A 25,727-nucleotide genomic window follows, 5' to 3' on the forward strand; every position below is an offset into this window, starting at 1 on the left:
GGACTCAGGAAACACCTCCAAAAACCCTCTGGCAATAAAAAGTTTGTCTTGGCATCATATTTGAACATAAACTCAGAAAATGCCTTCTCTGGGCCTGAACTATCTTGCCATCTTGGGTTGTCTTTTGGTCTGACCACCGAAGAGTTTGGATTCCTTTTGAAAAACAGACTACAATCTAAATAAGAGTGGCTTGTAATCAGCACATAATTCCAAAACCAGCTTCAGTGACTGTATGTGGTTACATAAGTGCACATAGCATCGGTAACATATTTACAGTACAGGTTTTGAAGTAGCAAATGTTTCCACCAAATGTCTTTTTCAGCAAAGGTCTTGCTTATCTAACTGAAACATGTTGTATCGCATCATATTACAGCAACATAGCTCCATAAAAATGAGGTCCAGATGCAAAGGGGCCTGCCTAAAACTTAGACATGTAATCATTTTAGTGGATTACGAAGGAAAAAGTGAGTCTCGTTTCCTTAGTGCCACATGTTGCTGTTTTGTCAGTTCTGTCTGACAGCCTGTTACATGTCAACTGAGTCGAGCTCCAACCTGGCCAGTTAACTTAACTGCTGGTCTTGTCCCAGTACAAACAAAGTACAAAGGGGAATTGTATCAATATATAGTTCGCTGTTTTTAAAAGAAGATGCCAGGAGAAGAGCCATTTTGTATGATTAAGGTCAGAGGAACATATTTAGATGCATTTTAGGAGTAATTGTGGATGGATTAACATAATATTAATTTTTTTCTGGTGTCATGTAGTGTCATGCTTGCTGTCACACCTGGTCCCCTTTAGCATTTCATAATCAGATTTAGTTTTGGTGCATAGACTCAACTGATCCACACACGCAAACTGTTGTGAAGCTGAAATCTAGTAACAATTGGTATCAATTGTATCACATTTTCTTGTAAAGAAAAATAGCAGCAACTGGCCTCATCAGCTCCCTTACAGAACACTGTTGTTAAAAGAGATTATGTAACGGAGAGAAAAGTCCCCTGTTATAAGCTCTACAATGTTGCTGGCCTCAAAATAAAATAGAAAGTACATTAACAAAAAAAACAAAATAAAAAAACAATTTCCCAGTTGCAATTTTATGTTTAAAGATTAGAAGTGGTTGCAAATTCTGTTCTCAGCAGAGAGGCAGAAACCTTCGAGCCTGCCTCTGTTCATTGCCTCCGGCAGGTATGACTAGTGCCTCAATGGTCTGATCCTGTCTTTGAAACACTTTTGAGTGGCAGTTATAGACGATGCCATAAGCAAGATGAAAAGTAAAGCAAAATGTCAACGAAGTCTCTTTCCAGCCTCTCCGTTAACAGCTGTTCCGTCCTTGGTCCAGCCTTTAAGGATTAGCTTGAATATCGAAAAGGAAAATTAATCAGGCCAGGGTTATTACAGTAACTGCTGAATGAAGGCATATTTTCGCAATATGGATTCATTTGACATAGTGCAAACTATTAAGCATATGCAGGTTGAAAGGGCATTGGATGAATTGGATGAATTTATCTCTAATACACTGCAGTTGAATAACTTGTGTCACAGCTGAGACTGTATCATGTTCCCTTCATTTTGTAAATTGACAGTTTGATAAGGGTCATAATGATATTTCTTGATATGCTTGTAGTAAATGAATGACATTGCATGGTAACTTTAGTAATACTTAATCATTACTATGGAGACAAAGAAATAAGCCCTAAAAAGCAAAGCAATGTGCACATCAATGTACTTTATCAGTGCCTGAACTACAAACATCAGTGAGTCTCAAGTTTAGAAGTCCCAGAGGTTATCTTTTTTTTCCCATGCCAGAAGCAGCATCACAATTACTTCTATTCATCAGATGGTGGAAAAGTAGGATCCAGATTAGTGGCAAAATCTTATCAAGCAGAGGGCCATCTTCCTGCCAAATTTCAGCTAAATCTGTCCATAAGGTTTAGAGATTCAAAAGAGGGGGAAAAAAAAAAGAAAAAAAAGGCACAGGCTAAGAACTGTTTCAAGTAATTACAGAGGAAAATCTGAACACTTTGCCTATGGCCATACCTTCAACAGAAGATAATCTTTACTATTTGATTGTAAAGCCTATAAAATGTCAGATAACCTTGAAAAACCTCAGCAAGACGGGTGTTGAGCTCTAGCAACAGTTTCACTCCGTTCATGTTTTAATCCAATATTTGCCCACAACGTTAATAGGGTTTTGTTCTTTTCAGAATACAGCCGTCTTTCTTGTGTTTCATCACCCATTATATGAGTCGTCAGAAAAGGTGGAAGTGATGGACCTCACCTTATTCATCTGAGTGACTTTATGCAAAGGGAAAGCCTCAACGTCCTTATTCATTAACAGCTGTTTTCTGACTCACATGCAACCCAAATAGAGTTGTTATTTGTCCTGGTTACATGTCACATGATCATTGCATTGATTATTCATATGCCCCGTCTTGTATTTTAGGACATTTTATGCATTTACAGTATGTGTACAAGTATATGTGCACAAAACACAGAAGTAGACTTTCTTCTACCACTTCATGGACATTGCTTTTGTGGATGCATCTTGCACAATGAACATTGCAGAAACATAGGTGAGGTTCCTCTGCACCAGAAGGCAATCAGGCAGACCTTAGCCTTGGAGTTGGCAGAGACGGGTCTACCACCTCAGTTGAGCCTGGGCCATTTCTTGCCAGTCATCACAAACCTGTGCACATATCAGGACACAGCACAGCTGGGTGCTTGAGGTGCAGACACTGCCAGACCAAGACTCCTATGAAGTGTGCCACATGTGATGTGCCGCTATGCTTTGTGCTAGGCAGAGACTGCTACAATGATTGGCATGTTGCCAACAGCAAATAATGTCAGTACAAATTGTGAATAGTGTTCAGTGTTGTTTGCTATGTCATTATTTATGTATATAAGCTAATTGTATTTAGACCATACTATTTGTTTGGACTTTTATTGTATGTAGACAGCTCTGGTTATAGACAAAATGTGTTTGTGCTTCTGTTGCTCTGAGGATCTGGATGTGGGATAAGACAGTCCCAAGTGTAACCTTTCATTAGAGCCCAAGATCATGACTGTATGTTGAAGCGTTCAGGAATGGCAGCCTTTTTTCCCAAGCCTCTCCAAATGGCACAGCTTTGGCACGCCTGGTCCTATCCTTAGAAAAACCTGTACAAAATACTCATTTGTTGTTGCATTACAGTCAAATTTGAAGTGGGACAAGGTAATACTTCAGGCCCACTGTGTTTTTCAGTCCGCAGCCCTGTGCTAAAGTCACTTTTAAGACATATTTGGGAAGAAAAATTAGGCAGACATGAAATTCCATCTCTTTCACTGTATTCCAGCTCATATTACTCTGTGACAGTAGCACTTACCGATATTCTGACTGTTGTGGGTGAAGATTCAGAGTGTTCTCTTTCAAAATAGACCTCAACCAGCCCTCTACTCCAAGTGATTCAAGAACAGCTTTCAATTTACTTTGGTATGCTTTTTTTAGGAGTTGCAGGCAAAAATTGCCCAACTGTTAGGAGGTTAATACACGTGCAAATCACTTTGATCCACACTTTTTCTCATATTAACATCTATCATGTAAAAAATGTACATGCTTTCAAGTTTATATGGTTTGAAGATGGAAAATATGAATAGAGACAATGAATAATTCAGAATAGTTACCTGACTATATAGAGTCAACGCTTGTTTATTTGAGGATGAGACAGAAAACAGGAGGAGAAAGAAACATTGTTTTTGTCACAGCACCCTCTAAAGGTTGGAGCAAATATGACAGTAGCAAAGAGGGAAGTGAGGTGATAGGTGAGTGACTAACTCCTCAGTTTCACTAGATACACTGGCATTGTGCTATGGCTGCAACTGTCAATCTACACAATTCTTATGAGTCCTCTAGACATGCCGCAGCATGCTGCATCAACTGGCACGTAGCAGAGATGTCGAATAGAATGCCAGAAACGGGAATAGCAATCCAAGCAATTTTCAAAATAGAACACTATGTGCATACTCCTATCACATCATGTTTCACTAGATCAATGAACATGTGGCCTGAGAACAGAAATCGAGCAGTCAGAGGATTTTAACTATGGAAAATGAGAAGTTCAGTGGTTAAAAAACTTTTTTTAAATTTTGGCACCAATTGCTTAATTTCCTTTAACCTTAAATATTCTGCAACTTTACCAACCTGTTTATCTTCCATCCTTTTTGTATTCCTATAAGTCACATCAGAGGTTTGAGACAAACCCTGTATTTGTTTATTTAGGACCGAACCGTATATGTAAAGGTGGCAGGCACAGACAGAGATGGTGAGCGGTCTATATGAAGCAGATGCTGCATGCCAGAAACACACTGAAACTGAAACACAAACCTCTTGTGTTTTTTTAAACAAAATTACATGATTTTGTGGGACTTATTATTCTTTTTCTCTTAATATTCAGTCTTGAGATTGGTGCTGGTCAGAAAACATTTGGCACTGCAGCCCCGGATGCTCAGGCCTGAAGATGCCTATGGTGCAATGCCTTCTGTTTAATGAAAATATAGCTCTTTGCTGGTGAAAAGGCTAAATGCACTAAAGTTATGGCTGCCTTTAAAATTGAACAGAGAGGCTTCAAAGCATTGTTAACCCTCTGATTAGTAAATCACATAAAATGCTGATGAGAGGATCTGACCCTCTTTCCATGGTTGTGTAACTCACATTATATCAAAACAAATCCTCATTAGCATATCATACCATGTTTTTGCGCCTTTTCTTACCAATTAATCATCTCCTTAAATCCTGTCTAATAACCCTCTGTTTCTGCCATCTTCGTACTGCGTCCTTTGCCTTATCAATTATAACCAAAGGAAAAGAAAATTAATAATTAATATTACCATTTAAGACACAGGAACCTATGAAAGTTTTTCTTTTTGTGATTTATGACCTATATAATTCAGATTTATTTATATCTAGTCTAGTTTTAGAATCAGTGTTTCTCTATTAAAGAGGAGAGCAACAATAATACATGATATGAACCAAGCAGTCACATCTGTATTTGACACAGAACTGCAGTAAACAACAACACCCATCGCATTATCCCCTTGCATGCAAACCTAACCAATAAATGACAGCTACAGCCTGACAGCCGCACCAACAACAACCCCGATCACTGTGTTTATGAAATGTGTTTTGTGCAGGTACAGCTTGTGCATTTAATGTGGCAGGGCAAAATTTGCTTCCATGCAGATTTATAGGAAAGTGAGGCTGCTTTGATCTCTTGTACTATGAGCTGTGCTACACAGTGCTGCAATGAAAGAGACTTTACAATTAGATCATAACAAACATGGGAGTGCAGGAGAGCAAATAAAAAGCCAGATCCATTTATTGCTCCTTCACACATGATGACAAAGCTTATACGAGCTTACTCTTAATTAGCTGGAGTGTCTTTTCGTACAGACCATCTGACAGTTTCCAGGTGTATATATTACTGACTACCCTAAGCAACTGTGCCCCATATGTTACAGAGCACTTGTATCCCTGTTGCCATCAGAAAACTAGTCGTTGATGCATATTAAATTAACAGATCTACTGCACACTTAGCCTTAAACACAGAGGCTGATTTTATAACTATTTAGTTCGCTTTATGGCTCTTTACCCTGAATTTACCAGGATTTAAGATAACATCAACACCAAACTCATATATTTTCTCATTTTCTAGACAGTTTAACGCATTGCACAAAGGCCGCCTCACACTAATCAAGTCATTCTTCAAGATGTAAAGGTGCACACTGAATCGAGCATTAAATTTTAACCAGGCCCCCCTAAATATTTAATGGGCCCATTCATTATAGACGTGTGGAGACACATGTGGGGTAGATTTACCTTTGTGATAACAGCTGATGGGAAACGAGGTTGAAGTCAAGTTTTCTCTGTGGAAAAATGCTTTTAAAAAAATGTTTCCAATAAAGTCGAGTCAATCAATCTGGAACTCAACAGCTCCCGCTGCTGTATTTGATATAGCTGTCAGAAGGAGGGAAATAGACCGAATGTGGCCACACTAAATTACTGTGCATGGACACACAGTTTTTACATACACAAAGATAAATGAGAGACTATCAACCATATATCAAACGCTCACTCTATGACATAGAGATTCAGTAATTAACAGCTACTTAAATTCAATGTTTAAGCTCTTCGCTGAAGAGGCTCTTCACTCTAATTACTTCATGACTTTGTTTGGAAAATTGTTGCTATATTACGGTATTACTGGCTGGCTCAGATGGAATCTAAAGATTCAAACTGTACATGTATCAGCACCACAACAATCAGGATTTCAGCTGCCTCCAAAATCAGAAATTAACAGCATTTAGATTTCCAAAATTTCCTTAACTCCTTAATGTTCAGGTGTACCACTTGAGATAATGTGTTTTACAGTGACTAAACTGTATCACTTAGTTTAGGTATATAATCCTAAAACAAAGTATATGTTTGAAATGTAGATACTTTTACCATTAAACATCGCTCCTAACATTTGGAAAAAAAAAAGATTTATTAGAGATCTATTTATTTTTTACCATAACTATTAATCATAAAAAAATTTTCCATTGCTTTTTATAAAGTTGCACCAACAATATGTTAATATGAAATTTCCACAATTAAAAACCACCAAACATGGATTGAAGAAAAAAATTAGTGAATCTTAGCCACCTCTTGAAAATTTAGACAAGTATCCATCTCGAGCATCACACACTTAATGTATTCAAACTTAGTTCATATTTGTTATTTAAGACTTTACAATGTCATTCTTTAATCCTGTCCAGCTGTCATCCCATTAGAGGCCTTGTGAAGAATTTAAGAATTGCTGAAATGTTGGAGGGTTTTTATTTTTAAAATGATTGCAAGAAGCACCGAGCTTGTATTAACATTACACACTTATACTTTAACTTTGACAAAGATGTCAAAAGACAGAGAGAAAGAGAAATGATGGCCTATCGCTAATACAAGTACACTTCAAATTAAATCGTGTTTGCTACTGCATTTGAGGACCTAGTTACTGTCTGACTTTGCCTAAGAAACTGAAAGAACACAACTGGCAGTCCCTCTGCCGTCGTCTCTGCTGTGCTTCAGCTGCACCTCCAAAGCCCCTCACTACAGAGAAAATGAGCAGGACTCTGCTGGGGGCATGTCTGCTGACCCTGACTGAGGATGTCTAAAATGAACTGTAACGGGACTAACAGGAAAAACAGAGCACTTTTGTTTTAACTACATCAAAGATAGATATAAAATTACAAAATCACAGTGTAGATATCAGATATTTCCGTCATCATCAAGCTATGCAAATCACATTCTCATAGCGGGTATGCCCTAAGATGTTGATGCAGTGTGAGGGAGAGAGAGACTCAATCTGATGGTTGCAGCATTGTATTGGTGTGTCTGTTAATCCCTGCTGTCTCAATTAAAAGTTTGTAAAACCACTATGGGAAATATAAAGAGGGTGGAGGCAGTAATTCTTAAAATCAATCCACAGAGCATCCACTGACAGCAGTTACTCCTGAGACTTTGATTATCTGTGTAGGTGCGCAGCACTCTGACCTCTGTGGTCCCATACTGGATCTTCTCATAACTGATCCATGGTGTGTAACTCAAGTATGTGCACATGCAGCAATGTAACAACTGTGGCACATGATTTTTAACTCGGCCCTTCAATCCACCCAGCATAAATCCAATGTTTTCAACTAGTGTGCCTAAACAAAACTGCCGTGGTGCCACCTTTCAGCTTCAATCTTCACATTAATCGGTTTCTTCTTCACCTCAAAATTCCTCTGGAGTTTCTGGGAGCAGCTGAAGTTCTATAAATTCTTAAACTCAGAGGATAAAGTTGAATTTATGGGATGAAGGTCGCAGCTAGATACACAGGCAGATGGCATGGTTGGCTAGTTCGAGGCTAATGCATTGGAGCTGACTTATTCACAACAATACAATGCAAATCTCTGAAACTTCTTTACTCTGATATCAAAGTCTTGCAAACTGTGTGAAGATTTAATCCATCAAATCTATGCCACTCTCATCTTCACTTTAACTACTTGACCTTTAAATGCTAGAGTGCATTTTTCAGCACTTGTTTACATTTCATAGAGACCATAAAAACAACCAGATTGTGGAGACAGAGCAAGTTTGTCAAGATAGTGTCCCAATCTCATTTCCACACTTCCCTGTGTCACTACAGATTGGATTAGTTCTGGACTGCTGTGCCAAGCAAGTGCTAAATTGATGAGAAGCTGATTTCAGTCATTCAAAGCTTTACTTGTTCTGTCAAACTTTCAAATGAAGAACTGGGGCTAAAAGTCTCTGAAAACAAGGCTTGAAGCAATACTGGAAACCATAGATCTATTTTCATCCGTATGGCTGATTAACACATGAATGCTAGATATGTGTAGATATGTTAACCACATATTTTTTTCATGACAGACAGCAAAACACACATCATTACCAATAACAGTTATCCTATCTACACTGTTGCACAAACATCAGCAGTGTACAGATAGATTTAAAAGGTTAGTTAAAAGCAAGGGGTTAGAGTTTGGACTGATTGAACAGAAAAATACCTTTATTCAAGATGACAGATAGAATAAGGTGAGGGGAAAAAAAGGAAAAGTTCATAAAAAATGTATTCAGGCAAATCCGTCCAAACCCACCAACACAAATCCCCAAGACATCCTGACTGGATAGTGTTGTAGTAAGATTAATTTAAATAGAGTTTTTGGGAAAAAGGTACAATGAAAAATCCACTACTTTAATGCAGTTCTTAAAGGTTGGTTAATTAAAATAAAGGGGAAACCAGTTATTCAGCCAAAACAGTAGAAGAGGATGCACTAAGACAATAAATAAAGCAACTGGTGCACCAATAACACCTCAAACAAAATAATGCAACAATCTAAATCGACATGAAGAAGAGACTATTGACAACACAACTAATATTAAGTTTTGTTAGTATGTATGTCCTTTTGAAAAGTTCTAACAGCCCTGTGTGAATTCGGGATTTCTGTGTCTCATCAATGATTTGCTGTGCATGTGTCTATTGGTGGCTGCACGGTGGTGTCGTGGTTAGCACCGCCGCCTCACCTTTCGATTCCTGGTTGGCATTTATTGATGTCTTCACTCTAGGTTAGTGTGTATTTCACGTTCTCCCTGTGTATACATGGGTTCTCTCCGGGGACGCCGGCTTCCTCCCACCATCCAAAAACATGCATGTTAGGTTAACTGGTAACTCTAAATTGTTCCTAGGCACAATCTTCTGCCACCTATGAAGAACCATGTCAGTTCAGCACGAGCAGTGGTCCCCAAGTATCCCTCTCACAAGCCACATCTAGTTATTCAGTGAGGTCAATTTCAGCTGCTTGTATTTGTGACTTTGTTCTTTTGTCACTATGTACATGACAAGAGGTGAGGGTGAGGTGAAAGTAGCCTGAGGCCCTTGATCCTCAATCAGAATAATAACTTCTTAGCAAAATCTATTAAAACTTTTATTTGTTTTTATGTTAAGTTGTTTATTACAGCTGTTTTTGTCTGAATCAAAAATATGTATCAGAAGCAACTGGATGAAATAAACATTGAGCCAAGTCTTGGTGTGTGGGATCAATGACTTTTTTCAAGGCGGCTGCAGAGCAGGCAGAGAAAAAAAAGTAATATACCATCAGCGTGTGCTGCCTGTGTTTTTCAGCCGACCACGTGAAGGAAGCCATTAGCTGGGAAAGTTTAGGAAATACACTCTTGCGACACAGCCCCACCAGTAAGCTTGATTAGGTCACATGATCAGCCATCACAGTCTACCCCCCCCCAGTTGTGAACAAGCCAGGGCTTTGTGGCTGTGCCCTGACTAAGAAAGGAGGAGGTGAGGGGAGATGGGCGTCTTGTGTTAATATGATGGAAAATGCTCAGCACAGCCTAGATCTGAGTGAAAACCATGGAGGATCCTCCTATGTGATCCAACCCAGCACAACTGAAGCTGAATGTTTTACTTTTATTCACCTCCCTGTATGTCAGATAAAATAAAGGCCAAATGAACATCCTGGGATTAACAGGTGAAATGTAGTGGGACTGGCAAGGGGTCAACATTGACTTCAAATCCTGCCTGGTACAGCTGAGACTGACACTGACTAAAACACCACATTTTAAGCTACTCCAATATTAACTATAATCATTTTAACTCATAGTAACATGTATCCAGCATAGTAAATGTAAAGTCTATCTTGCACGCATGAATAGTTTTAGCTCAATTTCTTTCTTTCTATATTCTCCATTATTATTCTTAACCCCTATGGATGTCAGCATGCAGCAGAGTAGCTATTAAAAAAGTATTTTCTGTTAAACAGATGTTAAATATTATATAAATGCAAAGATTTGGTCTTATTTCCTCATGTATCACACCCTTTGCAATGTCTCATGCAGTTACAGTTTTTTAGAAGTTTGACTATGTGTGTTTATGTATAACGTTGGCTTTGTGTATGCACCACAAGAGGCTCCAAATCGACCAAAACTATGATCTGAAACTGGGCGAGAAAAGAGTATGCATGGGTGAAAGGCTCTGAATAGTAATAACATTCTAGGGGGGGTGAAGAGAGAAAAAAAACAGCCCTCATCAGAACCCTTCCTAAAAATAGCTCCGCTTGTGTGACATCACAGTACTACGCAAATACAATCCACCTTCTGTTGGTGCAGCAGAAAAGTCTGTGTGGAGTCTGTTTCAGCCTACTTTAGCATCTCATTTTGACATCCACGTGCCCAGATTCACACACTGACACACACATGAACTCACGGTGTGTTGTGTCTGGTTTTGAAATCACTTTACTCTCAGAATGTGAAGGATATAAGAAATTAAACAAACTCAATGGGTTATTTCCTGCATTCTAAACATAAGAAAATCTTTACTTACTATATCAAAAGAGACTTTTCAACTCTAAAGTGAAGTTTGTGCTTGCAAAGTCTCAGCTTTTCTCCCCTACCACTTCACAACATCAATCCAACATCCCTCGGTGTGCAACTTTTACACAGGTACTCACGAGTGATGGTGGCGTCTGTGACTCATGGCAGACCCGGGGTCTTCTGTGTCTGGCCTGGGGAGAGAGGAGAGCAGTATGCTTAGGCACACTCTAACCGCATGCAGTAATCCCAAACAATTCTCATACACATATACACACACACATACACTAGCTTGGCATGCTGCTCATTCAAGCATAGTCACAGTTGGAATGATGGCTGTCTCATGATGTTACTGCTACCAAACATCTCATTAACGCAACAAACTATTTCAACTACTTAATTTACAAATCTACATATCTTGCACTTTGTTTACACAATGTCCTCGTGACCCTTCCTGTATAGACATATCTATTACTGCCCGGAGACGCAACTATGTTGCGTAGTGACCAGTTATGAAGATGCACGCTGCACTTGATCATTAGTGTTTTTATCTGAATTTCTAAGAATTCGGATGTTTTATTATGTTTTTACCCGAAGAGGTTACCACCAATACACATACAGTGTAATCATATTTATATGTTTTTATTATATCCAGTTATTGTGAATATATACAACAATATCTAAAACATCTCCACGTGTCATGTCTTTAATCATTGAGCATGTTTGTTTGTCACATAAAGTACATTGACAAAGAAAGGATTAGTTCACTGTAATATGACCTATAAAACATACTATGCAACAGATCACAATAATACTGAACTGAGGGAGGAAAGGGGATTAGTTCGCTGGTCTCTATGGAAACCGCTGACAGCACTGAGGGCAGTTCTACAGAAAGGAAGGATTCAGGGAATCAATACTTTCTGTATTTCTCATTCAGAACTGACATGTACGCTAGTACATGTATGTTAGTATGTTTATATATATTACATTTAAGACATGTTACATTATATTGTTCCACACCACAGACCCCATTTTGCAGCTGCGAGCATTTCAACTACAGCATGGCCTCAAGTCTTGATTTGCACATGATACATTAAGTGGCATGAAGACATGAAACAAAAAAATATGCAGTTATTCATCCAAACAAATATTAAGTAGCAAAATAGCTGACTGTGGCAATATTTGTGCCATAGTTGGTACATTATTTTGATCCAGATTGATATTCTCAACAAGTTTGACGAATTCCCATCAAACTATGTTTAAATGTCAATGGTTCCCAGGGGAAGAAACAAACTGAGCTTTGTTATAGCTTCAAGGCTGATATCCAGTCATGTGAAGGAGAAAATATATTCTCTTTCAGTTCTAAGGTTTTACATTTCAGGACATAATGAAAAATGGCCAGGTCCTAAATTTAGGTCAATTCATCCTAAAATGAAGGACGACACATGAAATGTTACTCTGTGTAATTATTTATCTAACAAAAATTTGGTAAAAATCTCCACCCTTACTGCTGACATTGAATTCTAATTAAATACACTTTTCATTAATTAATTGATCATCAACAAGTGTGAGACTCTCTAGAAAGAAAAACGTGAGTTTTCCCAGCTGTTGTGGAACATTCAGCTGTGTCATAACATGTTGCCCAGGACAAAAGCAATTATTTTAATGGGCCAATTGTTGCTGCCTTAGTTAGCATGTTATATGTAAAAGTTCATGACAGTAGAATGAGAAACAGCTTGTTTAGAAGATTTGCAGGAGAAAAGCTCTTTCCTTGGGACAGACAAGGACTAAAGTAGAGATGTTTGGTCTTAATACACAGTATGACATTTGCAGAAAAACAAACGCAACATATCAGCACAAACACCTCATACCAACTATTACGCATGGTGGTGGAGGCCTGACCATATGGGCTTGCTTTGCAGCTACAGGACCTGAACACCTTGCAGTAAGAGTCCACCATGAACTCCTCTGTATACCAAAGTATTCTAGAGTCAAATGTGAGGCCATCTGTCTGACATCAAAATCTTGGCTAAATTTGAGTCGTGGAACAGGACAATGATCGCAAACACAGCAGAAAATCTACAACAGAATGCCTGAAAAAGAAAAGAATCAAGGTGTTGCAATGGTCCAGTCAAAGTCCAGACCTCAACCTGACTGAAATGCTGTGGTGGGATTTTAAGAGAGCTATGCACATGAATGCCTGAACTGAAATAACATGACAAGAGACAGTGAAAGTGAGAAAGTGCCTGTATGGAGAGTAAGCCAACAAATATTCTTTATTTCTAATCTTGTCCTCACAAAGACAAAACCATCTATGGTTGGCTTAATTGTTGACATACAACATCTGTCATCAGAGGATTTCAATAGAGGGCACACCAACAAACTCTTGAACTTTTGGATTTGCAGGAGGTAAACAATGAACATGGAAACAAGAACGAGAATTAACATTTGATTGATGTTAAGATCATAGTTTAAAAAGCAACAGCTGAAACATGTAGAAGGCATTAAAGGCACCAAAATCAATTATGTCCAACATCTGGTCACATTTACTCTTATATTGCTTCTAGTGGTACTTTCCACATTTCATACATGTACATGTAACAATAATGTTTGAGGAAGTGCACAGCTGATGCTCAAAACGAATGTAGGACACTCAAGGCAACCATCAGAAACACAGAAATGTGTAATTAAAAGCAGGTTTATTAATTATACAGTATATATGACCAATCTTTCACATGCATGCAATCTTCTTTTTACCCTTTGGGAGTTTATCTTGATCTTAGATTAATTTGATCCCCCAGTGAATTCTAAACATAAACACTGCTGGTTAGAAATGCAGAGGCTGTAGTGGTACGCAAGAACTTTCCATGTGTTGTACATAAATTCTTAATTTCATAATTGGTTACTGACTGTCAACAAGAGACAGCTGTTTTGAAAAACACAAGTGCTAAATATCATCAGCTGACAATGCATAGCATGGTATTGAATATAGCATGCCACATTAATTAGTAGCTACAAACCAACAGTTTTATACTAAGTGGTGAAAATGTCTATGTAGATCTTAATGATCCCATCTAAGGAGAAATTAGTTAGTGGCACCTCATCACCTGTTAAAAACAAGGCTTCTAAAGCAAAGCTATTCAACTGACACTATAAAGCAGGTTTGTAATGCCAGCGGTTTAGCCAAAACTGATTATGCTGACAGATTTCAGTGACTAGTGCATTAGCTGTAGAATCAGAAATTGTTTTGTCTTCTGGAAGATTTGTGCTCTCAACAGTCAGAGGAAAGGGAAGTTGGTCCGATTATGCTATTGTGCTCTACAAAGAAACCAAGAAGAAGGCTGGGAGGCTGATGGGGAAACAAATTGCTAAACAACATTGCAATAATAAAAAATCTTTAAGCAGATACATGACTGTTAAAATTCCTTTACTTGTATCACAAACTACATTTAACTGGCAAAATATTCCTCACAAGACAACATAATGTGCAGAAACGTATCTGACATGACAAGAGACAAGGAAAAGAGAGCACTGAAACATCAATCACGTATGAGGCTATTGCTGCAGTTGTCATGACAATAGCAATGAGTGAAAGCAAAGATCTTCTCTTTCCCCTCTCCAGAGACTTGCTGACATTCAGCCCTTCTCCACTTATACACGAACTGGAAAGATCACTGCCATGGCTACAGGTCTTACAGCCCCTCTTTGATTAGTGAACTTAGAATTTCCAAACGTGAGATATTTTTAGCCTGTGCACATGAGGAAGAAAATGTATAGGTGGGGTTAAATTTGTCAGTTTGATGAATAATGATGGATTGGTTGTAGCATATACTTTATGTAATTATTTGGTGTCCATTTGATTTGATAAACCCCTCTTTCAACAGCAAGGGCTGATTAAACCTTTCTGTTGTACAAACACTATGTAACTTTAGAGCAGCACACATTGGAAATCTGAATTGAACTGGATTCAGGAACTTGCTTTGATGGGACATGATATGTGCACTAAGTGTGTATGGTTGTCTAATATTGTCTTCTAGAAGATTGTCTTCTGTGTTAGGTTTGTGTGAGAATTTTTCTCAATGATCTCCCTCCATCGCTTGATAGCTGCCGCAGAGTTTGGTTTAGATAACAAGTGAGGGGCACGCTCGCTCGAGATCAGGTTGACCTTGGATAATTAGCACTTGTTGTATGGATTGTCATCTGCTTGGGGAGACTCGGGAGGCTGTGGGAATACTCCATGTGATTTCAAGTGGCGCTTGGTCTCTCCAGCATTACCAGTAGAGCTTGTGGGTGCATATTCCATTCTTTGTCTATGTCATGTGCTGTTAAAGGGGAGATTGGCATGTTTTTGGAAGTGTAATGTGCTGCGGAGGTGCATGAGTTGCCAAAGCTCCCCTTGTGCAGAGAGAGAGAGAGATAGAGAGAGTTAGTAGGGAGGGGGTTAGGTCTATTTAGAACTTTAGGTTGAGGCTGTATAGGTCAAAGTCCTTAGGGTTAGAAAAAAATAGGTGGGAGAGGTTTTCAGAAAGGAAGGTAGTTTTGTGTAGAAGAAGGACTTAAGGTTTAGGGCGATATAACACTATTGTTGAGGTCAGGAAAATCGGTTGGGGAAGCTCTATACACAGTAACTGTATCATAACTATTCTAAATGGTATAAGGATTGTTTTCATCCTGACAAAGATACTCAACATAAAAAATGTGTATATGTGGTGGGGTTGTGTAATGTGTGCATTGTAGAGTCATGACCTCTTTGTTCTTCCTTGTGTGGTGGTGTGCTGTTCTCATATCTGGTGTGAATCTTTTCTATAGTGAAATATTGGTCACAGGAATCCTTAGTGGGTTTTGGTTTTGTTCTGTTTGGATCTTTGGTTGCCTCAAAGGTAGCCTGTGTCTTGGCAGGGGCAAGGTTTAAGAGCCAGTTAAAATTATTTTTTGGGATTTGGTCGATTGAATTTAAGAAATCTGACAAATTTGTAACTACAAATTTATGTCAGACCGCAGGAGGTCCACACTCCAGCGGCCCCTCACAGACCGGCCCTCTTAAATGTGGACAGTTCAGCTAGCTAGCCCAGGACGCAAGGTAAAAATTCTGAGAAAATATCTTATTTTTAAAATACCCTTCATTTTGAATGCTCTAAAAAGTGAAAAAGAATAAAGAGTGGAGCCACACATGGCCAGATGATGGCCTGAGAAGTCTCTTAGTTCTTCTGTCTATTAATGAAAAATTTCCCCAATGACTCTAATCCTTGGGCAGAGTGAGCCTAATGGTCCATTATGTAAGGGGCTTACAGAGAGACAAGTTTTTGATGAGTACCACTGAATATGTTCTTGATAATGTCAGTGAGGTTAACTTCCAGTCAGTAAGTAAACAATAATGGATGCCTTTATGATCTGCAAAGACGAGTTATGACTTGAAAGCTTAAAGAAAAAAAAGTTTTCTTTGTTTTTCCTGAAGTCTCCTCAAAGAAACGATCCTAAATGTGCAGCATTTAGTGTTTTAGAGCTATGTCTGCAATCTTTTCAGTTAGAGAGGAAGCTGATGAAGGGCGTGAGGATGGGATGTGGTGTATAATGGGTCTATGTTGTCATGTTGCCATGGCATCAGCTAAAAGGCAGGCATTAGGGCACTGAAGTGGAGGCTCTCTTCATCAGAGAAAAAGCCTTGGGCTCATAACATCACAAATACACATCACTTTAGTTACTGTGCTACCCAGATGGTAGTCAGAAAAACAAAAGGAACATAAAGTGAGAGAGAGGGTGAGGAGACAATTCACACACAAGATTGTTCAAAGCAGGCCATGATATGGCAGCTTATTGAGCATGAGATTTGTATGATGAAAGCCATTTTGCTGATTGTCTCATTGGATTACTAATCCCTTCTACCCAGCAGCAGTAAGAACAGGTGTGAGTGATCAGCAGAAATGTGTGTGTCTGAGTATGTTTGGCTGAGAGTGTTGTTTAAGAGCCACTCCCACTCTCTGTGGTCAGTGTCTCCCTCCTCCGGCTGTCCTGTCTCACATCTGTTATAGGGCTTAAAAAAGAGAGAGAGAGAGAGAGAGAAAAAGTGTCCTTCAACCAGGTTTAAATGAATCTTTTATTTAAGTGCATTACATCAGAGTTTGCGCTTTAGTTTTCTGTTTTAGAATTCAAGTAACAAAAGTTATACAATCATAATTTCTACAAGAACTTTCACTTGGACTGTAAACTATTCCTCTCACTGTATTCTCTTGGAGTGCCAAACTTACAGATTCAGCTTCCCTCAGGTCTTAAGCTAGATTAATACTCTTCCAGAACGTTAACGATGTCGACGTGACGTCTTCATTGAGCATTCGAAGTTCTGCATGTTGCTCTGCAGTTCACATGGGGGTAGGGAGGTGTGGCTGTATGTTTGTGTGGTTTCAGGGGTTATAGCCGAATCCTTGCTTTTTCTTCCAGTCACAGTTATCAACAGTAAACAATGGCAACCGAGGTGGAGCAGCTGCATTTGCAGTTGGAGCTCATCAATATTGAAGAACAAATGCTTAAATTGCAAATGTTGAAGCGCAGGCGACAGAGAAGACGTTCGCGGGGATGGTCTGTACGACCGGCCGGGGCTTGGAACGGATGAATTTACAACCTGGATGAACAAATGCACTTTAGATCATTTTGAATGTCAATGAGCTTCTTCGCCATATACAGCCATTAAGACTGGAAAAGACAAGTGCCGGAAATTGCGTTCTGAGCGGACCAATCACAGCCCTTACAGCCCGCGCCAACGTCGACGTTGAAGAATAAACTACGACTTAGACTGCCAGAGATAGTGCCGTACAGCTACATGGAGCTTACAGATGCAAGGATAGGACGGGGTATTGTTTAAAAATCAGTCTCTTACCTGTACTCTCACAATTTCTCTTCACGCTGTACACCTCACACTTTCAGTGCCACTCAAAGTCCTAGGACTACAGTGGTTGGGTGTATCAGTGACGGACAAGAGGCACTAGTTTGACCACTTTATGGCATGGTGTGGAAGCGATTTCCACATTTTAAACACAAACAAAACATCATAGATGATTGTGGATTTTAGAAGGACTAGTATTATATCAAACACTACACATATCCTGCGATAAGAGGCTAATGTTTATGCATTTGGCAGAACGCTTTTATCCAAAGCGACTTACAAATGAGGATATAACATTACAGCTAACATCAAAGCTAACAATAAGATATAAGAGATACAGGTGGTGGAGGAATACACATATCTAGGAGTTTACCTGTACAGCAGACTGAACTGTAAATCTAACACTGAGGCTGAAAGAGGAAAATGTACTTCTTGAGGAAGCTTTGGTCCTTCACAAATTATAGCAAGATGTTAGATATTGCAACCAGTCCCCAGCTCAGAGACTTTTGTACAAGTTGCTGAACATAATAAACAATACTGCACACCACCACACAAAGTGATTAACCAATGGAGTGTCATCAGTCAGAGGCTTCTTTAGCTCAGCTGCAAGAAAGAGCAATATAGGAGGTCATTCCTAAAAACAGCGATAATCATACACAACAACTGCTTGTGACATGTAATTCTTAGTTATCTACAACTGATTTTCAAAACATACTAAAATTTTAGAATTGACCTTTTAACACGTTCTAATTTTCTTTCACATAGTTAAAGCTATTGCCAGTGCGTCTGTAGGTAAAGACAGTACAGCTAAAAGAAAAGTTATGTGTCCACATAGTCCACATTTGTGCCATAAAGCTTTATGCCAGATTCATGAATAAAGATGTCAATTATTGTTTGTTCTCAACTGAAAACAGCAAACTTGTGCCGTTCATTTCTTCAGATTTGGTGTATACCTTTCCTGCTGGGCTTTGTTTATGCAGCAGATTACTATAGCTGTCCGGTACATAATTATGAAGCATAGCTGCAAGAAGTAATGTCTGAAATGCATCAGCATTTGGCTACCTCTAGCCCCTGATGAATCTGCTATATACGCAGACAAACACTTTATCGTGGTGAATATGTGAATGAATGGATCCAATTCAAAGAGAGTCCTAAAATCTTGGGTCACCAATGTATTTGACATGCATGGAAGTGTTTGATCTACAGTTGGCTTCTACTATTAGCAAGTATCATGCTGAATAATCAGTTACTGCCATTAAACAATGACTTAAATTAAGCCCTTGGAAAACTTCTTCAGAAAAAAAGTTTAACAAATAAGCAAACATCTTTTTCTGAACCTTACTGAAAACATTTGTATATATCCACAAGTGACAATGGAAACAGATTCCATATCTCTATTTATGAAATATCACATCTTACCAAGATGATCCTCCCTGATCATCTGAGTAAACAACTGAATCACATAAATGGTGATATGGACAAGAATCAAGGCCCAACAGAGGGCACTGTGTTTTCACTCACTGAAGTTCACACATGTCCTGTTGGGCGTCAGCTTCAGAGCAGAAGTACAGTGTTGATGGATTTTTAATCTAAAATCTACTTTCATCACGCCTCACATTTTGCCAAAGGCACACCTGAATGATTAAATTTCAGCCACTACCCATGGACACAACTCTGTCTACAGACTGCTGCAATCTTACTCAATTCATCAAATATTTGTTTGATACTGTATTGAATTTTTTGTGTTTCATGCATAGCAGTGTGAGACCATTTGGCAACAGAGTGATAGCATGAGCAGTGTAGGCCATTTGTTAGATTGGAGGCAACTAAAAGTTTGTTGCAGTCATCCTCAAGCTCAGAAATAACTCTTTAACCAAGGGGGAATGGAACTCTGACATGTGGAAAATCAGCAAAGGCACCATTTAATTTGTTTCCCAAGCATTAAAAGTAACAGTCTTCACAGACCTCAAGTCATCATCTTAACTCACAGATATGTAGAAGCAGCAGTTTAATATTGTTTCAGACAGGACCAGGTGTATAACAGTTGAATTTAGGAGCGGATGAGAGTAAAGATGGTGTTGTCATTTAAGTTGGCTGGTAATTACCAAAGCTGTTAATTCTTGCTAACCCCTGTCCTTATTATAACATTAAATATATTTAATGTTATCCTGTCCTTATTATATAACATTAAAAACTAGAACTGCACAATACTAGTGGTAACTTGTTGCAGTGGCTCTGGACTTTTAGTGTTTTCTACAGATTTTCTGTTAACCTTTTTTATGTGAAGAAATTGTTTTTTGGGGATTTTTTCTTTTTCTTTTTTCTTTTGGAAACTGCTGCTGGAATTATTTCTGGCCCTTTTTAACATCTGTTATGGTGTGTTATCATCCCAGTGGGAAAATTGTTTACATGTGGCAGAAGCTGATATAGCTTTCACAAAGCTCAAGTAATACCTGGGGTAAAAGCACATACCCAGACAAATTGAAGAGAAGATATGTAGTGTGTAGGGCAGGAGCAAAAGGGAGTGCAAGGAGGAGGAAGTTTTCCTCTCTTGATCATCAACGGTAATTTGAGATTGCTAATAATTCATAATGAATTGAACAAGCTTGGGGCTCTGACATGGTCACAGAAAGAATATCGGGAATATTGCGTCTTTCACGGAGATATGGCTGCGCAAGCATATTCCGAACACCAATGCCTTTTACCCTGGCTGTCTGATGATAACGCAAACAGAGATTGCAGAGAATGTGAATGTTGAACAGTTGGCTGGGAATTTTCATACACATTGTTTACTGAGAGAGTTCACTCATGTTACCTCTCAATGCTGCATGTGATGCCTCAAGATAGGCGTTGCCTAGCTACAAACACCCCCAATTAATTATCTGATACATTTTTACTTTACATTAGTTTGTCAATAGATTTCTTTTTTGAAATTTCATTTTTGTTATTTCTTTAGTTATTTTTTCACAATAATTTACATGACAGCTAATTTATTTTGGGGTTTAATAAAGTATCATTCAATTCAATGACTGCTTCAGATGCACTATAAAATGCATGCAAATAAAAACAACCTTGTGTTGTTTTTTTAGTCATCGCTTACAGAGAAGTTACAAACCTTCAGTGAATCATTAAAGATCAAATCAGCAGAGTAATTTTTGATTGTAATGTATGCTGGATTAACATAACACATGTGGAGCATTTACCAACTAAGAAACATACACAAAAAGTCTAGGACACCTGAAATCAGGGGCAGTTTTATTTGCCCTGCAAAAATAATGACCCACAACCTCCTTATGAATAATTTGATAGTGATGAGTAGACCTGGTACCCTTTCCCTATCTCCAACAGGCAGAACAGGAAGCTGTTCCTTTTGGGTTTAGCAAGCCATTGTCACACTACTATCACCACATCCTATTAATGCCATGTCACAGCTGAAAAACAATGTAATGGTGATTAAAATGATGCTAATCGAAATAGCAAATAGTGGCCATTATCATTACTGTTAATTATCTCCCACTCCACTGCATGCCAAATGTGACAGAGAGCTGTCTCAGAAAAGTGAACAAAGAACAGAGCAATCACATTGGTCGCCACAGCTCCACAGGAGGGAAACCTGCACATTTCCTTTTGATTCTCATCGCAGGGGTTTTACAGTGATTCTACTCAGGTTCCCTGGGATCTATTTCAAGTTGAATTGCTCACAGCCACAATGAGATTTGGAAGATTACAATTTTGCAATAGGAAAATGATTATAATCTGATAATCAGATTAGGAATGGGATAATGTCCACAGTGTAAAATGGTGTAGCAGGCAGGGGTGCAGATCCGATGACAGGATTGGGGGGGACACAAAAGGGATTTTGTTTTTTTTGCCCATATGCAACTCATACCATGTCAACATAAATCACAACTTCGTAGAGGCTCATATCATTCAAAAAGTACTTGTATTTTACTGACTATTTTTGACTCTCACAATAATACGGGACAAAGTGCATCCCTTTTCAGCTCAATACGGGACAGGTGCTTTTGTTTGCGGGGGGGTTTAAAGCTGATGTCATCAGCGTCTGTGTAAGAAACTACCTATTGATTTGCATTGCAGTGGAGGAGACCAGAGATGGAATGTGGAGTTAGACATATATTTGTCAAACACTATTTGTTCCACCATTTCAATTATATCTTTTTAGACGTGAATCTAAAATGTGAAGAATGTGAAGTCTGAAAATACATGTGTTCAATTTTGAATAATTTTGGGTATTTTTATTGGGCAGGACATGTCCCCCCGTCTTACCATGGTTGCAGGGGAGTTATATCAATTATTGCTGTGACAAAAGGAGAAAAGACATGTTATTGTAGCGGTATTTACAGTGATCCATCAACAGACTCTGTGGGCTTCAAACTGAATCAGAACTGAGCAATTTCCAAGGTCAAGGGGCAAAAGCGACTCCATCCTCAGAGGACGTTATCTGATTTGGTTTTATCTCCCATCATATTGCACTTATTGAGTCTTACTGAAAGATGAATAAAAACATTGCTTCCCCCAGTAACCTGGTCGAACCATCGATCTAGATATTTAAACTGGATGACCACAGCCCTTTTGTGTTCCACAGTCAAAGACAAATTGGCAGGGCACAAACACGAAACAAAGAGAAGTATTTTCTGTCACTGGGTACATTTACATGCACAGCAATATTCCAACATTAACCTGAAAAGTGGTCCTGAATAGGTATGTGTCATATTCTGATACCCCTTAGTCCGAATAAAGTCATATTTTGAGTAAACAAAGACCAAATTAAGCTATGTGGTGTGTTATTATCTTAGTCACATCATGGATTTACAAGTATATCTTAAACTGCACAACAGTTTGTACAGTATTTTGTTACACACATTGCTGCTTTACGACACATGCTCCAAGCTCCTCTAGTCAGTGCGGAACATGATGTGGAGAAACCCTAATAATGCTCTGTGTTTTAAAAGATGTTGATGTAATGAAGAGGTTTGACTAGCGTAAACATTGCAATGACACAATGGTTTTGCTAATGACATATTTGCTAAGGTCATTAGTCCTGCTCATTTCTCCTATACTCAGCATACTGATTGACTGATCCCCCGGCATCTAAAACCCAGCTAACACTGACAAAATTTTAATTATAGACTGGAACATCTTGAAGCAAAAGTACTTGTCTATAGATGTGTTTCTTTTCTGCAAGTATTACTGAATGCATTTTAATCCTGAGGGCAAATCTGCAGTTGGCAGTCATAATAAAATAATAAATGTCTTTGATAAGCATACATTTTATTAATCTGTAAATTCTTGTAGGCTCAATAATGAAAAAACTTATTCATCAAACATAATTTCATAGATTGAATATAGACTTGTGGAAAATGGAAGCTGAAAGTATTTCTAAATGTAAAATGTAAATCTAATCTGGCTTTAGATGTTAGCTGTGCATTTCTGTTGTATTTATTATCATTACTATCATTATCAGCAGCTTTTGGTATATCATTTTCACTGGACTCCATTAGTACAAATATTTATGACAAGGCTACCCTGTCACATTCAACAAAACAACACCTACTGTAAATAGTGTCAGCTGTCTTACTCTGAGACAGTTACTGAAACTGATCATTTTGTTAGCTTCGACTATACAGATTCTATGAATTAATTCATAATCAACAATTATTATAGTAACAATTATTTATTATATATTTATTTATTATTATAGAAACAATTATTTTAGTGAATAGTTAGATATTTCCGGCTGAGTAAATGCATGGCCTGATATAAATGTAATGAAAGCAAACTCTGTGCGAAGACAAATCCTAAAATTTATTTAATTATCGTCTTTCTATGGTTACAAGAGATAAAGTCTAGTGTTTATCATTTTGAAACACAAAGTGAACACTGCAGAGACTTCACTGTCTTCTTTTGAGTCTCGCTGGACCCCACTCTGCCTTTTTCTGGCCTGGATCCACAATGTTTTGCTTTTGGCAAAGGGTGGTAATCCTCCATCTTTTCTGGTAGTTGGTTGCTTACAGTTAACTGCCTTGTCTTTTATTGTTAGGGAACTTTCCTCTGCCAAACAAACTGGGAAGTCCCCTAGTTGCAAATGTACCTCTGTGATGAGGTTGCACAGAAAGCCATATACAGAATCTGATATAGCATATGACGTTAAATGTAGTTTATGTTAATACTTTTGTTGAAGATGAGTAAATCATAGTGTTATATTTACCAGTCATTGGTTATGACTTCGCCCCGAAGCATTTACTCTTGATAAAGTGAATATGTTGTTTCTGTTGCTTTTTGATTTAGTAGGACTTCATACCATCCAATGTTTATGTTAGTGTAACTGGACATGTTATTAAAATTTCTGGTTTTAACTTTACTTTTAGCTTGCACAAGTTAGCTGTTAGTGATAGTTTCTGCCACAAGTAAAAACTCTGTAGTTGTTGGCTAGACTTCAGCTTAGTTTTGTTACCTCCATTTGAAATGAAGTACTGGTGTCATGAACATCAAGGAATTTCAAACACAAAAGTCTGATAAAATTGTGTTTTGTCAGCCTATCTGAACAGAGATCAGACAGAAAGCTTTATATACAGTAGCTACTGTTTAGCAACAGTAACTTTATGTATCATAACTTTAGTGAGCTGAGCTTAGCTAACAGTCTTTTGTGAACATTTGTAGTATTAAGCAGGCACAAACTAGAACACACAAACACCCACACATACATTTGTATCATGAGTATTTTCATTGTCCTTGGAACATGATGAAGATTCTACAGAAGCCGATTCTACAGAAGCCAATTCTACAGAAACATTAGCTTTTACCAATTTGGCTGAATCTTTACTCAAACAAAAAGGCCACTGTGCATAAATGACATTTCAGTTTGGTTGATCCAAACAAGTGATTTGAAAGTGGGCTCATGAGAAAAAAGAAGCTAAAAAAAATAACAAACTAAAATACATTTTTTTCTGTTCTTCTGCACATCACTAAGTCCCAGCTCTGCTCAGAGTGAATTAAAACCCAAAATGATTTTAGTTTTGTTCTCACTACTCAGACAGAAACAATCTCAATGATTAATCTGCTCTGACTCTTTATTAATTTTATGCACTGCTTAACACAACACTACACAGCATTACATAGCTTTGGATAATTTCACACCTTCCTAGCCTTTCTACAACATTCCGCTAGATCTCAAAGTAATCATGCAAACTCGCTCCTGTAAAAGTCACAGGAAGGAGAAAGTGAGGCCATAAAGAACTTTAAGGACAGACTTCTAACTATACATTTTATTGCAAGGGTAGAAATTTCATACAATAAAACAAGACTACACAATTTGACCAACCATTCACTACAAGTGGAACCTTGTAGTTAAGATAATACACCTACATAGCAGAGTTTCCAAATTTGTGAAGAGTGGAAAGTCCTTATTTCTGTACTGTAACAGCAAGTCTGTTACTAGTAGGTTTAAATCATTCCACTATTGTTATTTCAAATTCATTGAACCAAGACTTCAGAAACTGTTTTTTCAGCAATTGAAAGTTGTTCAGTCCGTTCAGAAGATTTATGCTTTATCTTATGGTATTTCTGACTTTTGTACTTTCTAAAATATTTAACTTTTATTCAAATTTTCCTGTCCATCAAATGAATGGAAAGTGCTTTCAACTCTTGAAACATTTCTTTTCTTTCCAACCTAACTACTTCTGCATACTTTCAGCTAGAAACACCATTCAAACTTTAAACAGGTCACAAGACATTCAGCTATTACCAAATGGTTCAGCTTTTTAAAATATTGAGGCAATTTTGAAATGACAGTTTCAAAAACATGAACATTTTTGTTCCTTCTTAATTTTTATGAATGAGCAGCCAGCAGAGTGAGCACTGATAACCTTCAGCTTTTTCTGATATTCAAACAAATTATTCTAACTTTCATACAGTTTAACTTACAGAAACAAATTATATCTTAA

General features: G+C 38.1%; 1 protein-coding gene across 1 annotated transcript in view; it reads right to left on the minus strand.

The window, feature by feature from the left end:
- The window catches only part of iqsec1b (IQ motif and Sec7 domain ArfGEF 1b), a 188,866-nt gene that overhangs the window by 94,668 nt on the left and 68,471 nt on the right, over positions 1 to 25,727 (minus strand). Inside the window, exon 2 of the mRNA XM_072382935.1 lies at positions 11,027 to 11,080. Within this exon, the coding sequence (XP_072239036.1) occupies positions 11,027 to 11,052 (26 nt within the window). The 5' untranslated portion in view covers positions 11,053 to 11,080. The remainder of the gene's footprint in view (positions 1 to 11,026; positions 11,081 to 25,727) is intronic.

This window comes from Leuresthes tenuis, unplaced genomic scaffold, assembly GCF_036924035.1.
Source record: "Leuresthes tenuis unplaced genomic scaffold, fLeuTen1.0.hap1 SCAF_3, whole genome shotgun sequence".
NCBI classification, from domain to species: domain Eukaryota; kingdom Metazoa; phylum Chordata; class Actinopteri; order Atheriniformes; family Atherinopsidae; genus Leuresthes; species Leuresthes tenuis.